This window comes from Peromyscus californicus, unplaced genomic scaffold, assembly GCF_007827085.1.
Source record: "Peromyscus californicus insignis strain IS unplaced genomic scaffold, ASM782708v3 Scaffold_7__1_contigs__length_154581171, whole genome shotgun sequence".
In the NCBI taxonomy this organism is placed as follows: domain Eukaryota; kingdom Metazoa; phylum Chordata; class Mammalia; order Rodentia; family Cricetidae; genus Peromyscus; species Peromyscus californicus.
The window spans coordinates 22,371,577-22,397,196 of NW_026294595.1; the positions used below are offsets into that span (position 1 = coordinate 22,371,577).

The window sequence follows — 25,620 nt, forward strand, 5'->3', positions numbered from 1 at the left end:
CTGCTCCATTCATTGAAATTTTTGTTTTAGAATGCAGAATTGGACATTTCTGTGGCCTCCATCATAGCCTCTTGCAAGCCACTGGTAGTAGCTAGGTTCAAGTTGCTGTATACCGCAACTTGAATACATGTGTTTAGTGTGTTCTTCAACTAGAGAAGCCACCATTTATTGCAAATCCCTTCTGAGGATTCTTTTTACTTCCCAAGGTATTTATTAAGCACCTGTATTATCTCCCGTAAAACACCCTGCTGTTACAAAACATTTGATCATCATCATTTTAATACATGCAGAGTGCCTTTACAGAGAAAAGTACTATATCTACCCAGTTATTGAGAATTCCCTAATAAATTCTCGTGTGTGAAGCTCCAATACTCACTCCCAATGACTTAACTCTTCGATGTGTTTGCTATATGCCCTATCAACTTCGACACACCTGAGTAGAATTTGTCGCAACTGCATAGTGATATTTAGGCAACTTTCCTTCTCTGGAGTATGGCACACGCTCTGGGAGCTGATGGAGCTCTTTTCTACCTACTCTGTACTTTGCAGCTCTTTTCAGTGAAGAAAACACTAGAGCAACAAATTTCTTTCATAGCAAAATCCATCTAAGTTTTCTTTGCTTGATTTCTCTAACATTTTCTTTAACTAATGCTCACAATTACCTGGCAAGTTGGGCTAACATATGAAGACTAACTTTCTGCTTCTCTTACTCTGTCCACTGTGTCTACATGACTGAACTCACCCACGAGAAACATGTTTCCTGTGGCTTTTTTTTTCTCTGAGTTGGACACATAATTAACACTTTAAAGTATATACCCAACTAAAGCCTAACAGATATTCCTGCAAGCAGGGAGGCATAGCACTTCATGACTGGAAATCAGGCGAGTTTTAGAAAACAAAAAAAACAAAAACCCAAGCTCATAGTTCCTCAGATAATGGTTATGCAAAGGTACACCACCATGAAGCAGTTTCAGGGTGTTTTAGTAAACATCATTTGACTTACAAGGTAAGAGGGTGGAGCTGGTCCTCCACTGGGAGCACATTTTAACCCCTCCCTTAAAAGCACCCTCTCTGCATCCTACAAGTGACTGTGTTTTGATTTTGAGGTGGCTTTGTTCTATTTTTGTTATTAGATGCAGATCATAATTTCACATTAAAGAGTTTACACATGATAATGAACAGCAGATTTAAACGGCAACAAGGATACCACCGGTGACACAAAACGGAGTGTTCTATTCAAAACTTTGCTTTCAGTATTGTTTTTCCTGTTTATAGTATTTGTGTAGCTAGTGCACTGACCCTTCATTTATTATTCTATAAAATAAGGAGGAAGCAAAGACAGACTTTTCCAGTTGGTTGTGATTGTTTAGTAGGGTGATGAGTATAAGAGTGTTTTGTTATCTGTAACACTCCACCTCACGCAGTATGTCCTATGATTATATTCTCTATGACCCTCTACCTCAATATATTCTATGACTGTATTTTCTATGACTATCTACCTCAGTGTATTCTCTAACTGTATTTTCTGGGATCCTCTACCTCAGTATAGTCTATGATTGTATTTGCTCCAATTTGTTTGGTAGCTCAGTGAAAATAATTTCTTAGAACATCTAGTTAATTATCTCTTTAATACCCCAATTTGATCTCTGTGTACACTCGGCCCATATCAGAGTAATTAAAAATGAAATGGGAAAGACATCAGCAATTTATGACAGTCTTATTTTGAACCACTCTCTATTTTTTGTCAGTTTATTTATAAGACATCTGCACCCAAACTTACAGCCTATTCTGTAAAGAAATTTTCAGTATCAGAAATCCCATATGATTTTGCTGGATGTTAAAACTGTACCCATTTCTCAGGTCAAGTTTGGTCCATTCCCTACAGGTTCTGCCACATGTGAAAGGCTAAAGGACCACTGCTCTTACCTGCCTCAGCCATGACTCTTCCCTCACCCGCCTTGCCTCTGCACAGACAGAATCCTGCCCCAAAGTGATGGCTAAATGACATTTAGAAAGTTATTACACATGAAAATACTAAATGCTTTGAAATAACTCCACAGAGTTATAACTATATACATGATTTATGCGTACATGACTACTGCTGAAGATTTCCATAAGTCTTTCTTCTAAAATTTAGGCCAAATTTGCCAAATCATTTTCCTAGACATCAGAAACAATTAACACACATACATTTTATTTGAGTGTTCTAATTTGGCAACAGAGTTAGCACCAAAATTCTGCTGTCTCAGGTAGCACAGGATCTGAGAGGACACTTCAAAGACAGACTCACTGGAGAGGCTTATTTGGCAGAAACAGCCAGATCTTACTCTGTCCCTGGTGGATTTCATAACACTTATCTTTGGACTCAGAACCCTTGCCAAAGAAACTTTCCTTCCTAGAGAAAATACCCCTGATAAGTTAGGATCCAGACATGTCTGAGGAGTTTGCAAACATCTATGCATTATCAAAAGCTCTGTGAATTATTGGTCATTTAAATACCAGCTATCTGGATTTTGTTTCAGATTGCTTTTTCATTTTAATTGCTCCCATTTCCTGTCATGACCTCTGTGTTTCAGAGAAAAGCAAGCATCCCACAAAGGAGAAAGAGGGAGAGATCTTTTATTGTGAACGGCAGAGGTCCCAATTTGGCCAGTAAATTTGCTACTCAATCTTGGAATGCTGTTTTGCAGTTTCAAAAGTGACCATACTCAGTTTCCCAGAATTTCCTTTATGCCTGGAGGATGCCACTAGAACAAGGACAGCCTTGTTAACAAGTTGCAATCTCTCAAAAACAAAACAGGATTTGGATATAAATCATCATTTCAACTCACAGAACTGTGCTCTCCACCCCACTGAAGGGCTTCATTTACATCTAAAATGGTTAATACTGATCTCCAGCAGAACTCCTAAGTGGAGGAATGCAGCTGCCATGTGCTTAGTGACTCCAAGGTTAGGGAAGAATGACATCACCAGCTTTAAGCATGTTATCACGCTGACAGAGAGGAACCTTGTATTCTCTTCTGCAGATAGAGAGAGGATTGTGCTCTCTGCCTTGTTGTTCCCTTCTAAAGAATACCTTTCCCCCTCCTTTCTCAGCAGCTGCAAAATGAAGGGTTGAAAATGTCACTTCAACTAATGATGAATGATGCTTGACCCCGAGATGGGTTGCTCTGTATTTTATGCAATTCTCAATTAATATGAAAGATCCCGACTCAAAGGACTTGGGCTGCTAGTGATTGTTTCAAGGATGGATTTGTGGGACGAGTCAGTAGCTTGGGGGTTTTCTCTTGTGGCTGTCATTCTGTCTTTGTAGGGTGGAACGGTTGCAGGGTTTGTTCTATAAGCAAGGTAAAAGACAGAGTCGGCTGATATTTTTTTACGTGTGTTCTCCTGTGAGATTAATATCTTTGCTTCCCAGAAATATTGTCAGTAAGCAGAGGCAGTTTGAAAAAAAAAATTCTCAAAAGGGCAACTGGCCCACATGTCTTTGTTGTTTTTATTTGAATATAATTAATTATGTAAAGCAATAGTTAGTGGAAGATTAACAATTAGTAGATTCTGTCAAGTAGTCACACGGAAATTACTAACTAATTGAGCGACTGGTCTTCTATTGTGTCAGAAAGCAATGCTGAGTGGCATTCTTTTCATCTTTTCACTTTGTTGTTTTCACAGATCCCCTTTCTTCTAAGATGTATGTTTCACAGCAGACTAATAAATAAATAACCCTGGTTGTAATTTCATAACATGCAAAAGGGTTTGAAATAAAAACACCTGTTTTAATTAGCATTATGGTTTGTTCACTTTAAAAAAAAAGTGATAATCCTGACGCACTGAGCTGACATTTCTACGGCTTTGAATTTCCATCTGCATCTTATATTATGATGTTTCAGGATCGTCATGAGTTAATTATGTTAACTTGGGAAGCACTGCTTGCATTCCAAATGAAAAACTTCAGCTTGAATAGACAGAAAAACAGATGCTATCTTTCTTGTCAATTGCTTTGTTGTGGGCTGCCTTGCAACTTTTCATGTATTTCTGGATCTAAAGGGAAGTGTAAATCTATTTATTTTAAGTTTTACATAAACTACACAGTTTCAATATTCTGTTTGGGCTGTATGTGTCTAGTGTATCTTTTTACATGTGTAGCTTTCCTGCCCCCCAAATTTAGCAATCCACAGTCAAATTATCTTCCCTTTAATTTGTAATTTGTTTTGTTGTGCCTAGACATTATGGAGATTAATGCATAATGAGATCTAAGAAGAGGACAGCTCTACTGGCTCCATCCTCACTCTAATTTTCCTATCACCTTTTTATTTTTGTACATCAACCTTTTAAATGGTGCAAAAAATGCACATAGCATCTGGGCACAACAAGGCATGTTAAGAAAGGAGTAAGCATTCTAAGTAGGGATTTCCATGCTTTTGTGAGTTTAATGTTCCTTTAACATAGAGAGCAGCTGTGTTTATATCAATAATTATGCATAGAAATAAATGCACATACATGTGTTTCTTTATGGGGTTAAAGATGTTAAGGATGGACGGAAACAAATTATTTTTGCCCCACCCCCACCCCACCGCACCTACACTGAATTGTTCTTCAAGATTCCAAACCAAGTTATGCTGTTTTGAGGATCTAGTATGCCACTCTTGACTGCTGAACTTCCGGATTTCACCTGACATTATTTTGGATTGCTTATCATGTTCTGTCTTCTTCCGACTTGACATCATTCTCCACTGTCTCTGTCCTGCTCAAAGACACTGAACTGCATGTGTTTCATGATTCGGGTCTCATTGTAGAAAGTCTCAAAATTAGGTCAATGAGAAATGTCTGCAAGACAGCAAAGAATAGAGACCAGTGTAAGAATGTCATAATTGATTGGGCTTTATTTTCAAGTTGGTCCCATAGACCATAAATGCATCCATTTACCGAAAAGACATCTGAGGAGTTACAGTAAGCAACCTGAGGTGTCATAGGTTACTCTAGGCAGGATTTGAGAAATGTGAAATTTTCCTTTGGTCCTTGAGGGGTTAAGTGATCTGTGGGTGTAACTTTTATGCATCAAGCAAAAATAAAAAGTAAAACAAGAAGAAAAATGAACTGGTGGGACAGGATAGGACAGTATATGTCAAGAATGACTGAATGCCAAGGGTTACTTACAGTTCTGGCTTGGGCATAGCATTGAGTTGAAAGGTAACATTGCTCAGGCTCTGTATGTGCAGGCTGTGGCCATGAAGTTAAGCTCCAGAATGGCTGAATGGAGCCCTTATTCTTTAAAATATATGACAAAGGTGTGTTCAGTATGTAAATGCAATCTATAAATGATATGTACTGTGCCTTATCACACATTCAAATTAATGTACGGCTGTTCTGACACTTAAAAATAGCTCTGTTCATTAAAAGAACTGTAACCTACATTTTCAGAAAATTAAAATACTTTATTCCTAAAATCATATTATGCCTTTAACCAAGATTTATAGTTTAATACTGCCTTCTTACATATCTTGAACTAAAGCAGGTTAAAAATCTGATAGATTTATCTCTACTTGACCAACTGGTTTGCAATTTGATAGCAAACTACTGTTAAATTGAATTCTCAGACTCACTATTGGGCCTAGGAATCAATCTATGTGTTTCATTCCTCTGAACTTCAGATGGTTTTTCTAAGACCGAGATCAGTGTTGCTCTCATTTCTATACATCAATGAACTTAGGTTAGCAGTTCTCAAGCAAAATGTCCACTGTCATTAAGATAAACATCACTGTGCTAGAGACAAAGTCTGGCAGGTAGGTAGAATTTAACAGCCTGATTTGTCCAGACTTTGGGCTTGTAAATACGTTGTTAGTACATGAACTCTCATTGCTTGATTTTTTTTAATGATATACTTCAGAGAAGTTTGTTTATAAGTCTTAGTTAATGAATAATTTTGGTCTAGGTGGTGGTGGCTCATGCCGTTAATCCCACCACTCAGGAGGCAGAGGCAAGTGGATCTCTGTGAGTTTGAGGCAAGCTTAGTCTATAGAGTGAGTCAACATCCAGGACTGTTGCACAAAGAAACCCTGTCTCAAAAAAGCAAAGAGAGAGAGACAGAGACAGACAGAGACAGAGACAGAGAGAGAAAAAAGGAAGGAAGGAAGGAAGGAAGGAAGGAAGGAAAGAAAGAAAGAAAGAAAGAAAGAAAGAAAGAAAGAAAGAAAGAAAGAAAGAAAGAAAGAAGAAAGGAAGGAAGGAAGGAAGGAAGAAAGAAAGAAAGAAAGAAAGAAAAATTTTTGGAAGGAGAGAATCAACCAAAATGGAATATATATGAAAATCCCATTTGTAAATGTATTACTTTGTAAGCTAATTTTTTATTTTATTTTGCATTATTTATTTCTCCTTTGTCTTTTACCATCCACACCTTCTCATATACTCCTCTATGCTTTCCTTCAAATTCATGACCTCTTCTTTCATTAAACATTATTGCATGCATATATGTATATACATCTATATTGCTAAATCTCACCAGTTCAGTCTTTACAATGTTACTTGTATGTGTGTTTTCAGGGCTGACCATTTAGTACTAGATGACCAATTAGTGCGCTCTTCTCTGGGGAAGACCACCACTCCTGCTCCCAGTTTTCCTCAATTATCTATAGTTCTTTACAAGGTGGAAGCCTTGTGGACTTTTCCCATCCATTTTGGCATGTCCATTGGTGCAGTTCTTGTTCTGTCCACATTTGGGCAGTCATGTTGTAAGTTAATTTTGAAAATAAACTTAATAATTATGTTCTCATTGCCAAGACTTAAATGTGAGTGATGTCTTCTCTTTCTTGTCTTCTATATTTAGTAACTTTTTCTCCCAGTGTGGCTTAGGTAGCTTCCAAACAAATCAATGTCCAAAAGAAACTGTGATACTTCTTTTGGGAATATGGAGAAGATAATGTCTCTATACCTTTAAACTCTTCAAATAACAAATATCTAGCTTAATTCCTATGGACTCTCAATATATATATATATATATATATATATATATATGTGTGTGTGTGTGTGTGTGTGTGTGTGTGTGTGTGTGTGTGTGTGTGTGTACACACTGCCAAGCACCATGAGTAAGTAATACACGATAAACGTTAAAGGTTTCTGGTTACCATTGTTGCTGACATTGCTACTGCTCTGCTGTTATAGTTTGACTTTCACTTCCCTCATTATTTTCAAATTCATCTATTTTAGTTATACTTAAATCTCCCTATATCTATTTGCCATCATTACATAGAACTGTTACTAGTATCTCTAAACTAAACTCATTATCCCTAGCCTCAAAAGATCCAAACTGAACAAAATTAAAATGCTACTTTTTCCCAAATATCATGTATGACTGTGTTGGTGCAGCAGCACTCTTTTGGCTACAATCAACAGAGTTTGACTTGATGTTCTCTTCCCTTTACCACACCAGCTTGAAATTGGAAGACCTCACACCTATCTTCCTTGATGTCTTCACGAGGCCATTGTGAATTCTACTTCTTATCTCTCAACTGAGTTCTTACATTTCAAATAGATTTATCGCCATAATATACAACCTGATAAGTGCTGTTTCTCCAAATTTTTGAGGGTTCCCTTATTCCTGAAGGGAATATATAACCTCTGGTTATACTTGAAGTTTTCACTGACCTCTAACAATCTAAGTCATTATGATTTTTCACAACCTGCCTTCATACTAACCTTAGAGAGGTTTCTTGCCAGTAATCAAAATTTAATCCATTTCACATCCTTCTGTAGACCACTGGTTCTCTGACTATGGCTGGCATCCAAATTGCCCAGAGGACTGTTACACCAGAGTCTACCACTACACCACAGAGATTCCAGACTCAGTAAAACCGATGAACAACTTCATAATTTCCACTTTGAGTGATGTCCTATGTGGTGCATCTATACTGACTCCAGACCACATCTTAATAACTTGGGTTTAGCATATCCTTCTTACCCCATCTCAGTCTATCAAAGGCATATATATATATATATATATATATATATATATATATATATATATATATACACATCATGACAGTCTTTGCCCAAGAGTAGCAGGAAGAGTACACTTCTTGATATTAGAATGGATAAAGGGTCAAAGTTTGTATCTTAGTCCATGTTGTGCTTCTATAACAGAATACCATAGACTGGGAAATTTTAAATGAGCAGAAATGTATTGGATCAGGATTCTAAAGGTTGAAAAGTCAAATGCCAACCACCAATACCTGGCTAGGTTCTTGCATGATCACATGGAATCCAGAAGGGCAAGTAGAAAGCAAAATGGGAAAAGGGGTGCTGTTTTATAATGGCAGTGTACTGGCTACTTTTATGTCAACTTGACACAAGCTGGAGTCTTCTGAAAGGAGGGAACCTCAACTGAGAAAATGTCTCCATGAGATTCAGCTGTAGGTAAGCCTATAGAGGATTTTTTAAATTAATGATTGATGGGGTGGGACACAGTCCATTGTGGGTGGTGCAGGTGGTTGTGGGTGAATGAGAAAGCAGTTTGAATAAGTCAAAAGGACTAAGTCAGTAAATAGCATCCCTCCCTGACCTCTGCATCAGCTCCTGCCTCCAGATTCCTGTTCTGTTTGAGTCCCTGCCCTGATTTCCTTTGATGATCAACAGTGATGTGGAAGTGTAAGGAAGTTAATAAATAACCCCTGTTTGATCATGGTGTTTCATCATAGCAATAGCAATGCTAGCTAAAACAGGCAGTAATCCAACCCAAAAGTGTGGAGCCCTCATGGCTTAATGCTGTCTTATAGAATTCATCTTTTTTAGAGTAGGTTAGAAACACAATTTAATTTAAATATGACTTTTGAAAGAAACACATTAAAGCACCAACACAAAAGGATCAAGGCTGCCTGGACTTTGCCACTAAATGTCTGAAGGAATTGAGACAAGTTGCTTAATCATTGAGCCTGTGTTTTCTGTCATAAAAACACATAAAACATATTAATATAAGTATAAAATTAATAACATAAAGAGACACTTGGAACAAAGCCTGAGAAGTGCACAATTACTACTGTTTTTGAGAAAGTCACTTTTTTGTTAATAGCAAAGCGTGTAAAGTTTTGGTTTATTGAAAGGATCGATATTTTAAAAGAATTAATATAATTCTTTAAAATGGACCTAATGGATTATGACCACTTAATCCATTGTCTCTGTCTTTTAAATGTAGTATTTTTATTAATTCTTGGAGAGTTTCGCACATGCATAAAATTTATTTTGATCATATTTTCCCATAACTCCTCTTAGATCCTTCTGCCATACCTCTCATTTTCGTGTCTTCCGTTCATTATTATTCATTTTAATAATCCAGAGTCAAATTTATGCTGCCCATAAGCTCGTGTGGATGGAGCATGGTTAACTTACCAGGGACCACAACCCTTGAAGAAAAATGGTTCATAGCTTTAATGGAACACTTCACTTAGGCATAATGATGTTTAGAGTTTGTAAGTCTAATTCCTTCTCTATATAATAAGTTCATTGGAAGGAGAAATAACGTCTTTGTGATTGCTCAGAAGTAACTCTGGGTTCAGCTCTTTATAGAAATCCAGTAAAAAAAAAATGTTTTTAATTAAATTGAGATTGAGAAAAGATTGCAAAAGGATCTTAAGTAAGTAAAAATCTTCTAAACAATAAACAAACCATCAATTTATTTCCCCTTCATTATAAAAATGAATAAAAATGAGGTCAACCATTAATAATACATTGAAAGTAGGTTTGCCTTTCCCTTTGAATTTTCTAAACTCTATAATTAAAATGACTTCAAATTGGAAGATTGTAAGGAAGAAATTAATCTTATTGGTAAGTAAAAAAGCAAATCCCGTGGTTGATGATAGATATGACCTGTTAGCAACAGTTCCACTTTTATACTTTCTTTTGTGCAATCAGCATGTGGAGACCAGCATAATCCAATTAATTGTAATTCCCCTTTGTAGAGTCAGGAAAGTAGCTCATGATACTAAAACACCATTGAAGTCTTATCATTGGTCAGATAATCCAAATGGATTCTCGTTTTCAAACTACCAGCAGGTCTTTATAAACTTCTGGAAAATGAAATATTTTTACTTCCCTGAACTTACATTAAATTCAGTAATGGCCTCTGAATTTTAGTCTTTTGTAAATGCTATCCACCATTTTTTTTTTACTTTTCCTCTTCTATTTTACGGTTTCAGAAATACATCTTTTTGTTCCTCCATTATGACTTAAAAAAAAACAAACATTTTCCACAGTTAATAAACACAGCAGTCTCTCACCTAAGCTATTTGCTTGTTGTATCTTTTCGGCTACATCACTCATCTTCCAAACTTGTACTCACTCTGTCCCACCCACACACTGCTACTCTAGTCCTTGTTTAGAACATGGCTGCTTTGCCTATAATCCATGCAGATTCTTTCAGGTCTTTTTAAAATTTCTTTTATCTTTGAGATTATAATGCAGTTTTATCATTTATCTCTGCACCATCCTCCTTCCAAACCCCCCCATATACCCTTTCTTTCTCTATTTCAAATTCATGACCATAAAATGTTTTATTAATTGTTGTTACATGCATATATAAAATCTGCTCAGTCTGTACAGTGTTCCTTGTGTGCATGTTTTCAGTTTTCAGAGCCTTCTTATTCTACCACATCCCCCTCCCTCCCTCTTAATCCTCAATACCTTGAGATATGGAACCTATCTTTTTATGTTCTCTAACAACCCATGACTTACCCAATGTGTCGTGGTCTGTCTTTGACAAACTATTGCTTCTACTCAGATTCATCTTCATTTATGGCTTGTCCTCTCTCCCAGCCCATGCCCCTCCTTCATCCACCTAATTATCTTCTTTGAAACAGTTATCATGTAAAACTTCATGCACAAAATTTCCTCTGGCCGCCACCCAGATGAAGCTGGCTAATCATCTTCTATGTTCCCTTAGCAATCTACATAAAATTATAGCTTACTATGTGCTATTATTTTGTCAATTTGCCTAAATTTCTTGCGTATTGTAATATGTGTAATGGTAGATACTCTATATTTTCTTTCACATTTCTAAGCTCCACAGCTGACTATAAGACTAGCATAAAATTTGATTTCAAGTATTTGATAAGGGAATGAATATGTGGATGAATGACTTATATATGTCTTCACTATTGGTTAAATCTATGAAAAGTAAACATGATGAAAAGAACAGTTCATCATGCTCTGTGAGTATACACACGTCTGTCGTCATTGTCATAGTATAGTATCACTGCCAAAGAATGTTAAATTAAGATTGATGAAGGACTGCAAAAAGATATATTCTGATCTAATAAGAGAAATGCATCCGGTACTAAACTCTGTGGATAGGAAAGTTAATCAGAACAAATTTCTTTCAGTAATAAGAAAGTTTTTGAGGGAGAGACATAGATAAGACAATTTGGTTCAAATGAGTAGTAATACTTGTGGAGAATGGTGGGATTATCATGGTAGGATTAGAAATACCATCATAAAGGTGGATATCAACCTAAGCCATGGAAGAGTCTATTTCATCATTATACACTATGAATGGCTTCACAGCTATAGGCAAGAAACTCAAGCCATCGGTCACAGATTTGCTTAGGTGGGAAGAGAAGAAAACCTAAGATTTCTCATAGCTACCAAAGCTTGTACTGTCCTGCATTTGACACAAAGCTTACTCCATGGACCACCTGTGCTCTCTAACATTGGTGTGCATGACTTCCTCTGCTCCTCAACTTCAGAGTACATGGTGATGTCAGCTTCCTCCACTGACTGAAGGTGCTAATGTCAGTGTGCATGTTAAAATTTGCTTTCTCCCCTGATGTCCTCTGCTCTCCAATATCAGAGTGTATGTGGATAAGTCAGGTTAAGTATATCTCTTCTGTTGGAACAAGACATTTTTATATGCATCAAACCTGTGCAAAGACATCTTAGTGCCAAGAGGAGTCTTGAGATGGTAGCAGATATTTTTCAAAAAAAAAAACAAAACACTGTAGATGGCCCTTTTCTTGAGAGTTTACTCAGTCATTATCACCATCAACACGGTCTTTGTTTAGAACGAATTTATTAAGTAACTAATTGAGCATGGATTTACATTAATGAAGCAGATATAAAACTAAAAGGGGTAACTCTTTCCACAGAAACAGTACAATTTTAATAGAGACACTAACAAGAATCAAAATTCTGGTGACTTCAAGAGATTATAGATCATTATTTTTTTATGTCTTTCAGTCTTCATTTTCTCCTACACATATTTCTTGCACTTAGTAGGACATTTGACACTTATAGGTGTTCATAAATTGCTTCATGATTAAATATGTTAAACCGATTATCTTATTTGATCTTATACTATAATGCTTATATTGACCTACAATGGTGGAATGATGTTGTTTTTTTTTTTTTTTTTCATTTCCAATACACCATTTTCTTTTGTTTGATTGTTTCTCTTTTGTTTCTTATTTCTCAGATACTAACAATTCTTGTTAAGGGAATGACTTCCATCATTAGTAAATATTGTTGTTATATATTAAATGACCATTAATTGTAGGCAAGCTGCTGGATCATTTTAATTAATTAGATATTGAATCCACCTCACTGCAGTCAGAAAGCCTATCATCAAATCTGACAAGAAATGTTTGGGAAGATGTGGATAGAAAGGGACCTTTATTTACTCTTTGTAGAGATACAAATTAATATAGCCACTGTGGAAATCAGTTTGGAGAGTTCTAAAAAAAATAAAAAAAGAATTACCAAAAGATCAAGCTATTTTATTCCTAAGAATATACCTATAGAACTCCATACTATACCATAGAGATGTGTGTACCCCATGTCTAATGCTGCTTTTTACACTATAGCAAAGCATTAGAACTAACTAATTATCAACCAAGAGAAGAATGAAAATTTCATACACACACATATGAATACAGGTAATAGACATGAATTATTAAAGAAGATATAAAGTTAATTGTTTTCCTAGTTCTAGCTCTCATGAATTTTTAGTTTTTTGGGTGGTAAATAAGTACATTATTTGTTAGTGAATATGTAAAATCTAATGTGACACTCCACAACTTCTGTTCCAAATGACTAATAAAAGTATATAGAAGTTCATTGAGATAAAAAGAGTATGGGTCTGTTTAATTTTGGTGTGTGATTTTTTTTTTATTTTCAGGTTTCTTAATAATAAAGTTTATACTTTGGTAATGCCTATTAAAATTTAAATACATATACAAACTTTAACATAGGAATTAAACATTTAGGTGTTTGCCCTACTCACATGGGTATTTACTGACACAGATATAAAATTATATTAGTACAAAACTATTTGCACAATCGTGATGGGATTTATGACTGGGTAAGTGAGTTATGTAATCCACAAAGATGGATATGTAGATGAAATAAACAGAGAGAGCTAGTATTAGTTTTGAATGACCTCCAAGATATATCTAGTGAAAAAATCAAAGTGCAGAAGAATATATAAATCACATTTTGTTTTTTAAGAATGGTGGTAGAAGGTACTACTACCTGAGTGCAGGAAATGTCTTTGAAAGAAGACCTAAAGAATTTATAGTATAAGTTTTTCCTGGTGGTAGTAAACTAAATAAGAAAAGATGAAGCAAGGGTGCTGCAGTGTACTCTTGCATATACTATCAATCGACACTGGTTCAATACATGGCATATATCAAATCAAATTGATAATGTGTTTAAATAACTGTACTACATAATTCATTTTAAAATTATGAATTTTCCAATGCCATGTCATCAAGTGCTTTGACAATCTTAAATAGATTTTTGTTTCATTAAATTTTTGCAAATGATCTTGTGAATCTTTTGTATGAGTTATCATTTTTTAAGTTACAAAAGGAAAGAGCAACAGGGCTATTTTATGTCCCACATCTTTGAAAGTGGGAGTGATCATCATGTCTCTATATTTAGGCAAGCAAACCTCCCTGAAGGTAGAAAAACACTCAAACTTTTCATCTACAAATATCAAAACAATCAGTTATTGATAGTATACTCATCCACTAAAGAATCTATTTAACTAGTCAGGACGTCTGAAGAGTTATATTGATACATAACTATGACAGTTTTGTTCTGTAGTTTCAAAAAAAAGTGTTACAGTAACCAAGTTATCCTGTCTAATATGCATGTTGTTGTGAATGTTATGAGTCTCACAAATCATTTTTGTACCTTTAGAGCTCTGACTATCCTTGTGATATGAAGTAGAAAATTCACTTAACTACTCTTAGGAAATAAATTAATCAGTGTTGTGTAGGTAAAATAATTATTATTTTGACTTTATTTCATAACTATCATACATTTTATCTGGAAACAAAATGGTTTGAATAAATGAAAGTGGCAATGTCTAAATCTACAAATTTTGTTTAACTCTTCTACGTTATTGAAGGATTATTTCCAGACTAACTTCTAAATTAACAAGTTAACTTCTAAAGCAAGTTGCTATTCTGTTCAATATTCCCACTTTTCACCCAACAAATTCCAACAATATAGTAAGGAGAATAAAGAAAGCCAGGGTTTTATATTAGAGTCTGGAAACATTTGCCACTGGCAAAATGAATAATATACAAGTAAACCTTCTGGGAAAGAATGGCGAGTCTATACTGGTCCATTACATATAGAACCTTGCTTAACTCATATGAACTTAAAAGTTCTCAAATGACAAGAGACAAAAGCTCAATGTTAAGTAACATCCTTGTGTGCACAGAAGGATTATCTGTGTATAGTCATTTGTAGGAACTGACCCCTTAGGTTGACATTAAATAATGTAACATGAACTGGATGGGACAAATGAGCAATGGTATCATTTAGAGCCAACATGAAGCAAGCTGTTAAAAATGATTGTTAAATTTTATCCTACCCTTCTCTACCCTTTGTAATATGTGAAATCATCCATGGAATTCAAGCAAATTTGGAATCTATTTGGAGAAGACGGTCACATAAAATGAACCATTGTGTATAATGTCTGTAGAGTACAAAAGGCCTTTGACTGAATGGAAATAAAAGCTGCGTTGAAAGCTCTAAGTAAGAAGGGCATTCAAGAAATATATATTGGCACCAAGCAATACATCAGTTTTTATGATCTAACTCAAAGAAAAACCAGTTTATTTTTGGTGGTGTTGTCAGAATCTGTGCAGGACCACTACTTTCCAGATGCCTAGAGAGGAGTATCTTGACGCCCAGAGAGAAATGTGACGTCAACCACCGCTTTTCATGAGATGACATTACGCATGGAGTTATGATGATGGGAGGATGTTTTATGTTATGCCACTGTAAATTAAAAATGCAAAAGGAGTGCCACATTTGCTATACTTTCCATCTGTGGCGCTTTCTTCCCAAGTTTAATCTCTACCTGTTTGCTATGTTACTATTTCATCCAAATGAAACTTGATGGTTTCATAAAAAGAAACGTCACATTATCAACTTGCTTCCAACACTTGGTGTGGTAGAAGACCACTCTGCCTGCTTCAAAGAGATGATCTTAGAGATTTCATATTATGCTATGGCACTGTGTGTGTGGCTTTGGCATCTCAAATGACTTTCAAAGGTATAGATGCAATATAAAGTAGATGGAAACAAAGTCAACATTGGCTGCCAGAATATCCTACTAGAAAGTGAAGGACTTTCTCTTTTCTTTTTTGAAATTTTAGCACTTCAGAAAGCACCTATTATCTCCTTGGTTCCTTCTTCTTTCCTACTTCAGAATGGCCAAATGGAATTGGCTGTGTATACTGGGTGGCAGGAACACCTATTTCCTGTGTAGTTCAACCATTTTCAAAAGTAAGACTTCTAGCAGTTTACTGGGGATTTTTGTCATAAATTAGGAGGGATGAAAAGTTTTGGGGGATTTGGAGTACAAAAATTTCACATCTGAAACTAATTTCTTCCTTCTTTTTTGGTAGATGCCATGGCCATAGACTCTTGGCTTGGCTTGGTAAATTTTTTCACACAATCTTAACTGTTCTTTAGTTGTTAAGACTTCACCTTTAGGAGAAGCAATGTATTTCGCTCTAATAAATGCATTTGTGGGAAAAGGGCTGAGTAAGAAAATGGCAATTGTATTTTATTCCTTGGCAACCCAAAGTGTATTGTATATATTTACAGTTAGGTTGTGGTGAAATAGGCAAGCAATTTTGAATTGTGGCTTCAAATTATTTCTTAAAGTATAAATTCTATATCATTCATCTGGAATAATCTAATCAGCTTTATCCTGTATTTCACAAGTGTGACATAGCCCTTGTTTGAGGATGTAATCTAGGAACACAACATTGTCTTTCACTATGTAAAACCTTCAGCAGTTCTAGTAGTTAGCTTGGGCTACGAAACTTCCACTGACTGGGCGGCTTAAATCACAGTAATTTTCTTCAAAGTTCTAGAAATCTGAGTTTTAAACAGGACCAGGTTGTCATCATCCAAAGCATCTATCCTTGATGTTTACTGTATAGATATATCCATCCCCTTTGGCATCTCTGGCATCCAATGTCTCCTGGTCTTCCCCTCAGTACGTTTCAGTCCCTTGTTATAAGGACACTACTGATATTGGATTGTCATAGTGTTTGGAGTCCATGTGACCTTATATTTTTGTTGCTTCCTTAAAAGATTGTCTCCAAATTGTTATATTCTGAAATACCGGCATAAGGCCTACAGTACAAAAATATGTAAGTTTGAGGATTCAGCCTGTAGCATCATGTACACTTGGTAGTGGTATGTTTATTGATTGAGTTTGTCCTACTGGTCTTCAAGGTCAGCGGAGTGTGATATAAAGGATAGACATAAGATGTGAAATGTTAGAACTTGGTCAATACTCACTTTAGCAATGGTTCTGAGCACCTGGTAAAATCCTCTCCTTTGAGGAACATAAGGCAGTCTGCCAGCTGCAGCTTCCTAAAGCACACAACATAGTGACTAGTATCCAGTCTGTGCTCAGTCCCTGTTTGCGTAATAAAAATTAAGTGAACAAACAAATTAACTGGCCAACTGGCCTAGTTTTCTAAGATAATGTCCTCAGTGCATTCTCATGCTATAACCAGTGTGTGTGGTAGAAAGGGGCTTTTACTCGGACAGCATAGGAAGGCACTGCTTTGGCATAGAGTTTATATCAGTATTTTGACCCTGTCTAACCCACCAGAAATCAGATCGAACTGTCACTCTGAGTAGATAACAGGAGAGGTTCACATCAGGGACTCAACTGACTTCCTCTTGATCTAGTCCTTTAAATACAATGACCTAAATAGAAGCTGTATATTTATAGACAAACAGTGCCATTTTATCCACTCTAATATCTAACCTTTTAGTTTTATTTTATAGCCAAATATCATATATAGATTCATCCTTTCTGGCATCTACAATGTGACATTCATGCACGCAGTAGGCATTCTCAATAAAGATGTGGCTGTGCTGTGGTCCTTGGCACTGGGTGCAGATGCCACATCCTTGATGACATGTTCACAGTATATTCTGTTCTTATTGCTCCATTAATGAAATCAGAGTTATTCTTTCCATAATCTGGATTGTTTTTACCCTTTTTCTATTATGATAGTAAAGTAAAAGTTTGAAAGATCTTTTGAAAATGTCACAGAAACATTACGAAGTAAAGGGTGAAAAAGGGGACATTTGATTTTTAAATGAGCAGAGAAGTGTCCCTTTATACTTGTGTCAGTATTCTGTTTTGGATAACTCTAGTTCTCCAAGCCCACATTTTAACCAAAATTAGGTAAAAACAATTTAGTTAAACTCAGACCTGATACAACAACTTCTGCTTTGATTTATCTGCAGAACTATATATAAACGTGTAGCAGGAAGTTGGTGATTAAACCGACAATGATACTTAAGTGCTCCTTCTTCTTTGGAAGCTACAATTGCCCATCTATGGCCATCAGAGATCCATCTTACAAGTCTCTGCCATAAGGAAAGTTGCCCTTAATTTTCTTAGAAATGATAGATTTTTCTCTTTCAAACATTTTTTTGCATGCACAAATATTTTTTTCCTAAAACTAGATAAAATATATTAAGACTCCTTCACAGAGAGGCATTTCAAAACAGCCTTGCTAGAATAAAACATTTTTTTAAGATAATAATGATCTCATGAAACTCTCATAGCATTTGGATTCTCGATCTTAACATACCTGAATTACATTATATGTTTTATAGCCATTGACTAAGATGTATTTAAAATATCTTGAGTAAAGGGCCAAGAGAACCCAGGACAGATTGTGAGTAGGGATATGAGCTTTCTTGAGTCAACGAGACTTTTTCCCAGCATTAGTTTCCAGTGTGTAAAGTTGCTGATGACCCTGTATGGAAAGCCATATCACACTGAAATAATCTATCTAAACCAATTAGTGTGGTTCATAATGTTCACTCAGTGTTTTCATTGCCTTCATCCTTTATGTATTTTGCCTCTAAGCCTTTATTTACCTTGCTCATCATAGTTGTATCTTGGATGTTAGTTTCTTTATAACTTCAAAATGCTGTATACACTTTCCCCATCAATAGCAGCATTTGTCTCTCTAACCATCTTCATTTCACAAATAAATGAATAGATATAAAATGTATAAGTGGTGAATCAGGCCTAAAAAAGATGTTTTATATATCCATATAATTTGTTTTCCACTCTACCATGTTTCTTCAACACCTCATCATATAATAATCTGCTTCATCTCTGACTGTTTCATAATGCTGTTTCCTTTTATGACTAGTTTGTTTTGTATCTGCTCATAGTCTCTCAATGATTGGGAAATGACTAAATATTGGAGTTAGTTTGTAGATAAAAGCACAGTCTCAAATAAGACACTTGGGGATAAAATGCAAAAACCACCATTCTGGAAGTCAGGTCAGTCTCCTAGCGCTTCACACTAATTATTTGCCTTTTCTCTCCTGCCAGATGACATGTACAAGTACAGTGATTTTAAACATAGTGGGGATGTAGTGGCTCCTTATCTCAGTTTCACTACCTGTCACTCCTAAGAAAATTCCTTAAGCTACTCCCACCCCTTTTCTCCTCTCTATAAAATGGATATCATGCCAACAACAAATCTACTTCATTATATTACCTACTTATATTAAATTATATCTAATTGCAAAATGCAAAGCATAGTGTCCTCTGTAAGTTAAGTGCTACATAATTTTCAGTTGTTATTTTTGTTGTAAACACCTTGAATATAGTTATATGAATTTTGTTATATAAAAGGTTTTGATTTTTGTCATTAAAATTACAGCACTGACAAGATGGTTCAGTGGGTGCTTGCCATACAATCCTCATAACCTGAGTTTGATTGCCTAGACTTGCAGCAGAAAGAGAGAACCAATTCCCACAGTAGTCCTCTGACCTCCAAATACATGCCATTGTATGTGTTCACCCCCTCCCTCCCTCCCCCCCCACAGTAATAATAATTTTAATAAAAACAAAATATCAACTCTTAATTTCCTATTAGGGAAATCATAGTATCTAGATACAGATAGTTCTATGGATCCTTGTCCACATGAGGTAAATTTCATAAGCACTGCTTGTAGAGGAGTGTCCATAGACCCTCAGCCTCCATTATAGTCCTGCCAACCAGGAAGAGTTTGGAGCCCCAGAAGACACTTGATATGTCTGACAACATTTTCTATAGTCAACCCTGGGAAATGTAGCTCGTCTCTAGTGGGTCAAGGCCAGGGATGTTACCTCTACATCCCAGAATGGAAAGGCAGCCCCATGAGAAAGGTCATCCTTCCTCAAGAGGCATGGCCACTGTTGATAAGCCTTACATTCTTGGAAAAAAGGAAAGTCCAGCTAGAAATAATACAAATAATTCTACGAATTTTTTTTGTATTTGTATTTGACTGTACGCTTGTCAATACCAGGAAAGGGTTATGATTAATTTTTCTTGAGAACAGGCTGATTTTATGAGATGGCAGACTATTTGGGCATAATTATATGTTTAAATGAACCACCATGGCCTTGAAAGCTCTACCTTGAGACCCTCTGGATTACAAGTGATCTGATTACGAAATGCTGGATATAAAAATCCATTAGCATATTTCAAATGACTAATGTCAACTCTTGCCATATTTTTTTTTATTTGAGCTACTTCTTGAAGGTTATAAACTGTAATTATTTTTCTTAAAATGATGACTACTACTGATATCTAGATCTATATTAGGAATTTTAGCATAAGTGACACAAATTAACAATAGTACAGCTTCAGGCTTTTAAGCAGACATGATGAAGTGACACTCACCAGTCGACATACTCTTTTTCTGCATACTGAAATGCTTCCTTTTCACATTCACTAAAATTTACTGATATATATATATATATATATATATATATATATATATATATATATATGAAAGTGGCTAACATGAATGGCGTTTTCCTCAAGTTAAATAGTTATTTGTTATTCTTGTTGGCTTTTTGCTCAATATGAGCATGCTTCTTTTGACTCTGAACATTTTCCTTTAGCAGTCTCTAATCTACTCAGCACAATGCCATTTCATGTTTTACTTTTCTAATAAAGTTTGGAAGTTGTGTGCATGTGTTTGCCTGCATGTGTGTGTGTTGAGGTTTCCACCTCAAGTTCAGTGCCAAAGCTACAGTACTGATACATTTTCTAAATGTGTTTTAAGCAATAAGTTGCACAACATTTTTAGAACATGTGTTAAACTATTTCTCTAAGAATGAAGCTCTTAACAAAACATAAGCACTCTGCATGAGATCTTAGCAGCAAAGTGCTTAAAAGATAAAGTAAGAATTGGTACCATGGGAAGAACACCAGCTGTAGAGCGCACAGGTCCATTATGAGAAGTATGGTAGTGGGTAGGGAGAAAATGATTTAATCAGGAGTAAAACCAATTTTATTATAAGGGCACGCAGGGGGTGTGGCACCATAGTGAGAGGGACATTTCAAAATATCTGACAGATTTCAACAATGTGAAAACCCCGTTCTTTAAAGTGACAGTAACCCCCATCAGGTCTTCCTTTTCGATGCTATTGTTAACAGTTGACTGTTTAAAGCTGGCCTGCTAAGATGCTGTCGGTCTATTTCAATGGTGTGCAGGCAAATAAAAGACTAATTGTTGAAATACAATCAATCAAAATGATTGCAGGGCAGAGAGAAGGTCTCCTCTGCTGAATTAGTTGTGGGTCATATTAGTGTGTTATGATGGAGGTAGGGACTATGATTGAAAAGAAGAGGGAAAGAGTCCCTCTGATATAAACAAATCCACCTCATCCTGCTTTTTTGAAAACACACTACTGAGCAGGAATGTCACTTACAAGCCCTGAAAATTATAGTCCATTAAAAAAAAAATCTGATAGTGATGTGGGCTAATATTTTTAAAAGGATATGAACACTAATAACAAAACAGCTCCTGCAGAGAATCCCTACAGTGACAGTTCTCAGCTTTTCTTTTTTCTTTTCTTTTTTTCTTTTTTTTTTTTTTTTTTTTTTTTTGGTGCAAAATGCTCCTTGGCATTTGTAGAACTCACACTGTGGGGGCATGTGACTGTGAGCTCAGTCATCATCAAAATAATGAAAAAATTTCCAGTTAACCAAATACCTGTAAGTTTTTACTAGGATTCTTGGATTTTCAGTTAACTCCATATTGTACCCGATAAGCTTTTGCTCCTTTAAGCCCAGAATCAAAACATCCTTTCTATGTAGTTTATCCTATAATGTCATAATGTCAGAAATGTCATAGTATCTTGCTTCCTCGTAATTATATGTAAAGATGTCACTTCTAGAAAACAATCACCCCTTCCTTGTGTAAGAATGATCCTAGATTTTCCTATTGAGAGTTAAAGGGGGGGGGGGGTGATAATAACCTAGCCCATTTCCTTGCTACTGAACATTCACTTTGGCACCTAAGTTCTTCAGTGTCACTGTGGCAACCCACTCAGGCTTCCCAAGTAAATATTTTTGTTGTTTCTAAAGAGTTCGTTAGCATTTGTGGTTTGTCTTCAGCGCGTTATCATTTTGGCAGCTTTGCACAGCCTGCATGGGCCAACAGGGGTCTGTCTAATATTGTTGCTGGGTACATTTTCCTCACTGAGATGAAAACTGAAGAAAGATGTTTCTGAGGCAGTAAGAAGAAATTAATACCCTTTCTCTCCCATATTCTATTCCTTGCTGACTTTAGATTTAGGCAAGGAAAAAAAAAGAAGAAGAAGAAGAAAGAAAAAAAGAAAAAAAGTGTTAGCCATTATTCCCTTGTACATAGCAAGGCTAACACATGTAAAGCAATAACTCGTTTTCTGTTGCTGTGTTTAGCATATGTCTCCTGTTGGCTCAGCAAGGCCTTCAGGCCGGTCCCTTGAGCCAGCCATCGCTGGCAACTCTTAGCCCCTCGGCCTCAAAACCAAATAGCTTTGAATCATGTTGAGCCGTGATGCTAATTTTCATACTGATGCATTATGGGAATAACTGTATCTGACATACTGTGTCAATGGTACTGTCTCTTTGTGTCCCTTGTTTTTTGTTAGCTGCATTCCTACAGATGGCATTCCATTGAAAATGTTCCCTTCCTACAGAAAACGAGAAGAAAAAAAAAAAAAAATCCATGCACAGCACCAAACCTCTAGGTGCAGAAGGCTGTTAACGGTTGCTGATGATAGTAGGCAAACATTAACATAATAATTAGTGTCTTGTAATTGTTTCATTAAAACCAGTTGTTCCATTTCTCCTCGTGTTTTCCCAGAAGAGAAGCTGAATTTGGATGACAGCCAGTGGGAGGACATCCACGTCGTCACCGGAGCACTGAAGATGTTTTTCCGGGAGCTGTCTGAGCCGCTCTTCCCTTTCAGTTTCTTTGAGCGGTTTGTGGAGGCAATCAGTAAGTACACCTCAGAAAGGAGCCGGGTGTGGTAGAATTAATAACAATAATGAGATCGATACTGATCATGACGACAGAAAACAGAACATGTGCCCCATGCTCATATCTTTATCCTTAGGTTTTGTCATTTGGGTGGCTTGTTTTATTTCTCACCCTGCAATATTATCTGAGCTTTAAGACCAAAATTATTCAGACTGAAAAAAAGAAGATAGAAATCTATTTAAGGCCACCAAATTTAAGCTTTCACAAATGAAAATAGCTTCTTCTGCAATCTGCTTTAAAGGGGTCATCTCTTGTACTCCCAGCCCCTGCCTTTTTATTTTCAGAATTGCACTGTTTGCAGACAAAGAGGTCTTGCAAAGGAACCTAAATATATTAAATATTGTGTTTCATTAAATATGTGTTAAATCATCAGCTGAAATACCATCTTCTCTTGGCTCCCTCATTTGTTCCCTCACCAGCAGAAGTAACTATCTGGAGTTGGCTTCTGAGCAGTGTGTAATGCTAAGTGACAGCAAATTTCTTTTAATGGGTGACATTACCGGACGATGAGTTACATCCCTCCATGAAGCTTCTTTTTCTGATGTTTTATTCTCTCATTTATATACACAATCTAAAGTAAAAATGATATGAATGAATGAGTGAATGAGCAAAACCTTTTCTTGCAGGAAAACTTTTGCTGTAGATCCTTGGAAAAACAAATACTTGAATATCACTGAATTTAATATCATAGGGTACATTTACTATAATTGTGACAGCTTGGAAAATGACTCCTGGCAAGCAGGCTGATATAAGAAGGAAAGAGAAAGAAAGAAGAAAGAAAGGTAAAATTAAAAAGCTTGCAAGCCTGGCAGGAGCTTAATTAAAGTCCCAACAAGAAAAATCTCCAAGGAAAGAAATGTTCTCCTTAGGAGGGCTGATCGTGGATGCTGTGTGTGAAGGGTTCCCAGTAGTGGGAATGAGGAGTTGGGGGCCAGTGCTGGAAAACGGCCTTTCAATGGGCACTTTTATTCTATTTTTCATTGGGAAAACCTCTTCACACTCTTAAAACTTTGTGAAATGATATCGATTGGATGAAGACAAGGGTTTCTCTCTGAGTCTCTCATCTAGCCTGCTCACAATTTCAGATTGTCTTGTTGGCTGGCTATTATTTAAGGTAGTAAGATTAGGTGAGCCTGGAGTTCTTATCCCTCCTGGAGAGCAATGATTTATAGTTCCCAGGTTCTCTAATCTACAACTTAGGAGGAATAATGAAGAAAAAGTGAATAAGCATGAATCTCATTCAGTGCAGTCTGAAGTTCTATCCTAGCTTACACATGTACATGCACTGAGAGAGCAGCATTCTAGGAGGAAATCTGAAAGACTTTTGTACAGATTCCTATCTTTAATTGTGTATTTTTAGTAATATGTATGTCATAATGTGACCTCTATACTCTTAGGCGGCAATTACCTCATCTGGAAACATGCTTACATATCTGCTGAGTGGGGAGTAGTGTATAAGATTCTAAAAAATTAAGCTTCCTATCTCCTTTAGTTCACATGATTCCAAAGACACTAGCAAGCTATGCCCATAGGCTAAGCATATGGAAAGCAGGCCCTCAGAGCTCATGAGTATGTGTCCTTTGAATCCCCATAAGTAATATGATGATGTCTGGGATATTTTAGACTTAAACTCAAATTGGACATAGTTTCAGCAATACAGGCATGATCAGAACTGAACAAAAAAGATAAGGCAGTAAGCTCTTAGGGATGGCTGTAAACAGTTATAAAACAGGTAATTGTCCAAATAAAGAAGAGCATGTTTAATAAAGTCCTTTTGAAAATTCAAGATGTTGTACACATGCAGGCAGTAGCTTTCCAGGTGATCTGTGTTGAGAAAGCAATATGAAAATGAAGAGATGGAATATGTCTCATTAAAGTCATATGTTGCAAGCCCAGGGTAAAGGTACTGAGAGGCGGGGCCTTTAGATGATTGAGTCATGGAGCAAAGCACTCTTGATAAAGTTAACACTCTTTTAAAAGAGGCCCTAGCAACAGTGACATAGCTCAGAGTAGAGTTGCTTGCTACCAAGCCTATAGACTTGCATTTGATCACTGGAACCCATATGGCGGAAGGAGAGAACTTACTCCCACAATTTGTCATCTGACTTCCACACATACACCATGGCACATTCATGAGAACACACATACACACATAAATAAATAAATAAATAAATAAATAAATAAATAAATAAATAAACAAACAAACAAACAAATAAATGTGAAAGCTATGGTGCACCTTTTGGTTTTGTTTTGTTTTGTTGTTGTTTTCTGAGACAGGGTTTCTCTGTGCAGTTTTGGTACCTGTCCTGGTCTCGCTCTGTAGACCAAGCTGGCCTTGAACTCACAGAGATCTACCTGGCTCTGCCTCCTGAGTGCTGGGATTAAAGGCGTGTGCCACCTCCACCCAGCTTGTGGTGCACTTTTCAAAGGAAGTTTAAAAAAGGAAGAAAGAAAGAGAGAAAGAAAGAAAGAAAGAAAGAAAGAAAGAAAGAAAGAAAGAAAGAAAGAAAGAAAGGAGGGAAGGAAGGAAGGAAGGAAGAAAGAAAGAAAGAAAGAAAGAAAGAAAGAAAGAAAGAAAGAAAGAAAGAAAGAAAGAAAGAAAGAAAGAAAAAAAGACCAAGAGAAATACCTTACCTCTTCTAATCTTCTGAATACACAGCTAAACATCACTGTCAGCTGCAGCAGAAAATGGGCCCTCAGCATCCTATGCTATTGTCTTGGTCTTGGATTTCTTAGTTTCTACCTACAATTGTGGTGTAT

The 25,620-nt window shown here is 36.2% G+C and overlaps 1 protein-coding gene across 1 annotated transcript in view; it reads left to right on the forward strand.

The window, feature by feature from the left end:
• Positions 1 to 25,620, forward strand: part of Arhgap15 (Rho GTPase activating protein 15) — a 597,450-nt gene that overhangs the window by 438,601 nt on the left and 133,229 nt on the right. The window contains exon 12 of the mRNA XM_052725640.1: positions 22,684 to 22,818. Coding sequence (XP_052581600.1) covers positions 22,684 to 22,818 — 135 coding nt within the window. The remainder of the gene's footprint in view (positions 1 to 22,683; positions 22,819 to 25,620) is intronic.